Source organism: Oryza brachyantha, chromosome 2 (assembly GCF_000231095.2).
Source record: "Oryza brachyantha chromosome 2, ObraRS2, whole genome shotgun sequence".
NCBI lineage: Eukaryota > Viridiplantae > Streptophyta > Magnoliopsida > Poales > Poaceae > Oryza > Oryza brachyantha.
Window position 1 is genome coordinate 15,211,268 of NC_023164.2, and position 6,370 is coordinate 15,217,637.

The window sequence follows — 6,370 nt, forward strand, 5'->3', positions numbered from 1 at the left end:
CACTGCCCCTACACCCTCAGCCACTGCTAGCTGCTTCTACCATGGTCGTTCCGTGCCCGCTGGACATTTAACTTTTTACCGCTATTACAAATGATACATAATAAATTTATTGTTCGTTGTTTATGACACGTAGCTCCTTATGTATCTACGACATATGGATCTAATAACAAATATGTTAATACTATTAGTAAGAGTGACAAAAAATTAATTATTCCTGTACCTGCAGACAGCAGTAGAGATGTTAAGGAGCCATTACCCGTTGTTAAAGCATCCCAGTTTGTTATCCCTACTTCCGGGCTCTGTTTTTCTTATCAAACTAAAAAAACACTTTTTAATAGGTTGTCATACTACTTTCCCAAATTTAGTAATTTGACATGTCTCCTTGTTTTGCGAATATATTCGGGAGTCCAAATTTCGTTTGCCATCGATAAAATAGTATCGCACACTACTCTTCCGTGCGCGCATGAAACTCGCACCGGCCGACTCCACCTCCTGCACGCGCTGCCTCTGGGCGCCGCCGGCCCGCGGCACGGCCACCCGCCACGCGCCGTCGCTCGTCGGCGCGCCGAGCCGCCTTGTGCCATCGCTCTGCGGCGGCCACACCTGCCGCGCGTGGCGGGGGTGAATAGACGGCACCGTCGAACACAGATCGGCGCGGCGAACATGGATCACATTGATGATACTTTTAACTTCTAGATTGAAAATAACAGATTGTGAGCCCAATTTTAGTTTTGTTAACTGAAATATACCATGGTATTAGAGATTGCAATTTCCTTTGCCAAACTATTTGATGACTTGCCAAAATATAAGATTTGGGAAACAAAATTTGCTTATCTCTTGGAGATGCTCTTACGGGGAATACTCCCTTTGTGCTACCCTTCATTTTAAATTGATCATTATATAAGAGAAAAAAGATATCACAAACTGATCATTATATAAGGAAAGAAAACATATTAGGTATTAGTTGAAATACAAATAGCCCTTCGGTTCACACGCACACTAAATACTTAAATGTATCCATCGGTTCAATCGGCGTTGCCATGATTTGCAAATTTTTACTTTATATGAATACATGCAACTTGAGATTTATGACTTGCTGACTAAATATATCCTTATCTTTATATCTAGACCTTATATGAGGATCAATTTGGTATGTATGGAGTATAATATAAAGACGTAACTTTTTTCTGTCTTATGATATAAAATGTGTATGCAAAAATACATTAACAAGCATATTTTTTTTTCTAAATTTGATTTATTTTAAAATTTTCATCATAAAAAATGTCAAGTCACATTACATGAATGTGTGCATGTACCTAGTAAATCTAACGAGAAGTTGTTTATAATTCTTTCTTGGTTTTTGTATTAGTGATAATTGTGTCTTATAGTGTAGGATAGAGTGATTATATTTCTAATAGAATAGAGATGATTGTCATTAGTTTTTCATGCGGAAAAATGAGAAAAATATTCCTGTCGGGTTTCACAGGGTCCGGTTGATCTCATGGTTCTTTTTATTTTTTTCATGTGATTATATTTATTGTTATATTTAATAACTAGTAATCTTGTATTTTATCATATGAATTTAATGAATATATTGATTTCTTAATATAAAATATGGATTATATATATATATATATATATGATTTGAGACGTACGCTACGTCGTTTAAACGGTGACCATAACATATAAAATTTTAGCACCACAGATTAGTACAAAACCGGACGGAAAATTTTCCCGTGGCCATCTCTAAACACTAACGTTAAAATTACAGCGTCTCCTGTATTTGTTGTAATTACAAAGTACTACCGTACTAGCTTGCATGATTATGAATTTATGATTGATGTGCTACTATGGTACAAGTCCATGCACCCCGTTTTCTAAAAATATTAACTTTAAGAATTATTTTCTTCTAGGACGAGTATGAAAATGTACAATGTGAAGTATATATGTATGAGCAAAAAATTATGAAAATATATGATTGATGTGCTAGTATGAAAATGTATAACGTGAAGTATGTATAAGCAAGTAATACAAGACAATGAATCGGCGTAAAGAGGGTGGTCCATCGGATGAGTCTTTTCTCACGTGGATATCACTACTATAGCAGATTTATTTAGGCATAGGATTCAACTAGTAATAATTAATTAAAAATTCATTCGGAAGTTAGAGAATCTATTTTCAATCCGTCCTCATTAGAAAGCCGGAGGAGAGGGAGAGGCCAGAGAAAGGAAGCAAGGAAGAAGCTAAAGCCCCTGCTGCTTGAAAAGGGGTCACTCATGGTACCATGATAATGTGATACATACATGTGGGTGCGAGGATTACTGTGGTAATAATGCGCTTGCAATGGGACGCGCAAATCATTGCACTAGGCGTGTCTTCTGTGTACCGTACTAGTAGTATATAAGAGCAACGTTAGTAATGTAGCCAACAAGCTGGCTAGAACAGGTATAATAGCACGCTATAAGCCAGTTATAAGTATAGAGGGAAGAGAGAATAGAGGTGGGCTACTAATTTATAGCCAGCTGTATATGGGCTCCAAGATAAAATGTGTGTACGAAATGTGGGACCATGTATTGATGTTTTGTAGGTAACTATTGTATAAATTGGCTATTAGATTGACTATAGATGAATTGGAGCTACTAGTTGGCTATACTATTGAACTTGCTCTAAGACTTTTTTTAGTCTTCTCTTAGCCCACTCATATAGTAGTTAACTTTTTATCATTAATGCAAGACCCACATGTCTCTCACATAATTTTTTGATTCTGGTGTCCAAACTGGCTATAAGATTACAGCCCACTACTCATCTCTCTCCTCTCCTCTCTTCTCTCCTCCACACAGGTATTTAGCTAGCTTGTAGCCTGCTATTATACTTGCTCTAACTAGTTGCGGGAGAACGTGCATTTCAATACTCTCTGCTTAGGTAATTCTTAGTGCAATATTTTGCTGTGTAGTTTTTAATAGTGTTATATCATTAAAAATATATTTAAGTCTATGAATGAAATCAAAGCTCTACAGGCTAACATATCACTTAGAGCAAGTTTCATAAAAGAGATGAATGTCACCTCTAGTTTTGTCCATGTAAGCAACTCATTAATTAAAATATGACATATACAACCCATCATATTTATACTACCTTTAGTACACTAATTTCAACAATAAATTAGCCAATCGTACTATTTCTCTTTCTCTTTTTTCTCCAATAAATTATGTAGAGATTACCCCTTACACGAGAGGTGACTCATTCTCTATCTTCCACCTTACTATGTAATCCTACATGACATCTTGGGATTTGTGTCAAGAGGTCTATATTACTTGCTCTTAAATATTCCTATCTCTATTTTATATGGTAAGACTTTCAAGTTTTGTCTAAATTCATCAATTGATGAATGTATATAATTTATAATTTATGTATATGTCTAGATTCATTAGCATCCATATAAATCTAGTCAAAGTTAGAAAGTCTTATATTGTGAAATGGAGGGAGTAGATATAAATGACCAATACGAATTTATTAAATATATGAAGATAAAACAAATTACTCTTAGTAGGGTTTCAATCCAGTTCATGGTCTATGTAAACATGTACACCAAATTTTATCTCCATGGAAGTCAACTCCTCTCTCTCACACACATCCCAAATTTTATGACACGACTTATTGTTTGCCTATATGGCATAACATTTAATGATATTGAAACCTCACCCAAGAGCAAGGTCAATAGAAGAGCTAACTACTCGTTTTAAAATCTTTCCATATCATTATAGGTTATATAATAGTTATACACAATCATATATTATATGATCAATGTATAGTCCACCTCTCATACACACTTTGTGTCTTGAAGCTTATGCTGTAGCTGGCTATAAATCTATATAGCCCGTTTTTCTTCTCTCCTTTTCTCTTTCCACTATATAAGCATAAATACGATATGTCAATTTTTAGAGTCCGCTTACACTGCTTATTGTACTCGCTCGAAGACTGATCTTATAGCAAGTTTAATAGTAGAGCCCACTAATAAGCTACAAATTTATACGAAAGCTACCATATAGAATAGGTTAGACAAAAGGTTGGCTCTAATATTTTTCTACTATATTTTTTTTATCTCATTATGTATTTAGTGCATTTATCTTAAAGCATATATAGGGCTAGCTCTTACATGTGAGCCAATACCCTTTATTTTTTTTTCTCTTTTTCTTAATTAAGCTTATAGTTGACCTACGATATGGTACTGTATTTGCTCTTACACTGTAGAGGTAGCTGCTACATGGCTGCAGCCAAGGTTTACAATTATATTATTGGCCATAACCTGTCATCCTCAGCATCACCGTATTCAGAAAGGTCGATAATTCGAACAAGTTTAAAAAGCCATTTATATTTATAACTCACCGGTTTTCATCTGTCAGTAGACGAAGACCACCCTCCAGCGATCTGCCGATGGGAACTTTTTTTTTTTTAGTGGAAATGGTTACTTATTCCTTTTTCTTTCGGTGAAAATAGTCACTAAACAGAAAAATGGGCCCGAATTCATCGATCCAACAAGATCCACTGGGCTCTCTCGGTGTTACTGGAGAAGGCCGGGCCCGCCCTGTCTCTACTGGGCCACCACGGCTGGATCTTTGGGCCGTGGCTCGCTCTCCGTCCGGCCCATGAAAACGACAGTCGATCCACCCAATCAGTCGTACGTGGCCTCCTCAGCGTACGTCGTGCATGCAACACACAGTCCCATGTGAGCTCCTACTAGGTCAGGTCACAGATACAATTATACGCTTCACAAATTTGGAGTATTCCAATTACTTCATTTGGAAGAAAAACAAATCAAAAAAAAAACTGTGCAGCACAAACACACAAGCACTTATTCTAATATAAAGGCTCCGTACGTACGTACGTGCGGAGATACAGATAGCGGGGGTACAGTAGTACAAAGTACGTAGAGAAGCGATCGATCGATCGAGAGAGCAAATTATCGGAGAAGTAATGGATTAATTATTAATTAAGCATAAAATCGATCGATCAGTACTGGTCGGCGGCGTGCTTCTTGGCGTCCTTCTTCTCGTGCTTCTCGTGGAAGGCGAAGCCGGCGGCGCCCAGGGCGGCCACCGCCGCCACCTCCTCCTTCACCTTGTGCGCGTGCGCGTTCTCCGGGTCCTTCTTCGCCTGGTGCTTCTCGTGCTGCAACCAAATCAAACCAAAAACCAAATCAAATCGCCAACAATTAACAATCGTCACAACGTACACTAGCTAGCTAGCTAGCTCTGCAAATTATGCAGAAATGCATGGATGGATCGATTAGTAACTGCTCTATTTGTTCCACGGTACTTTCTAATTTTGTCTAGATTTATAATAATATGAAACAGAGATAATGGTAATTACGAGGGCATAGGCGCCGGCGGCGACGGCGCCGAGGGCGCCGAGCTGCTCCATGTGCTTGTGGTGCTTCTGCTCCTTGTCGTAGTCCACCACGCCGGAGCTCTCCTCCTCCCCGTCCTTCTTGTGGTGGAACAGGTGGTGGTGCTGCTTCTCCTCAGCCATGCTTACCTGATGATCTCTTCAGATAGGAATCGATCGAGCAGGTAGGTATAGCAGCAAGAGACTGATCAGTTGCAAGCTAGCTGTTGATCTGTGCGAAGCTAACCCAGCCAACCACACGTATTTATAGGGACGAGCTAGCTAGCTCATTAGCACCATCGATCCTTGATCGATGCAATTTGCAAATAATGTTAGTAATAATCAATTAGAGGAAGGGGGGAGGGCGTACTTGGGCGTGTGCTTGCGCGGTGTTGAAGCTAATTTGCAGCAGGTATGAACCCCTCTCGGAGTCTCAGGGAATCAATGAAGATATACTCTTTGGAAATGGATATATCCATGTTAGGTTAATTAGTTTATGGTTCGCTTAATTAATTAATTACTAGATCAAGACTTGTTCATGGTCACCGCGTTATGGCGGTGCACTAGCTAGCTTGATCGCCCCCCTTAATTAATCAGAGCCAATCAACCGCCAGTGCAATTATCCGAATGGAATAGCCAGCTGTAGACATGAGATATATCATCCATTAGTATCAGAGCTTAACTACAGTACTCTGTACTATCAATATTATTATTAATATAAGTATTTCGACCATTGATCTAAAATTCTTTTATCAGTAGAAAAAATATTCTACTACAAGTAGTTATTATGGTAATATAAATATATCCGATCTATGGATTAAAAAAAATAAACAGTCTAGCTAGCTTAGTTCTACTTCCAGTAAAGAATAGTGTTCATTACCTACCAGTATCACGTTAACCGACATGATTCTTAAGTTACAGAGTAAGTTTAGTAAAATTATTATGTAAAGGGAGTTATAAATTTGTCATTAATTAATTTGTTACT

The 6,370-nt window shown here is 38.0% G+C and overlaps 1 protein-coding gene across 1 annotated transcript; it reads right to left on the reverse strand.

The window, feature by feature from the left end:
• Positions 1 to 4,938: 4,938 nt before the first annotated feature.
• Positions 4,939 to 5,825, reverse strand: LOC102711042 (abscisic stress-ripening protein 3-like). The gene is made up of 3 exons (XM_015833345.1): positions 5,756 to 5,825; positions 5,371 to 5,545; positions 4,939 to 5,169 (listed from the first exon to the last, which is right to left on the reverse strand). Exons 2-3 carry the CDS (start codon positions 5,527 to 5,529, stop codon positions 5,011 to 5,013), a joined length of 318 nt encoding a protein of 105 aa, XP_015688831.1. The 5' UTR covers positions 5,530 to 5,545; positions 5,756 to 5,825; the 3' UTR covers positions 4,939 to 5,010.
• Positions 5,826 to 6,370: the final 545 nt, after the last annotated feature.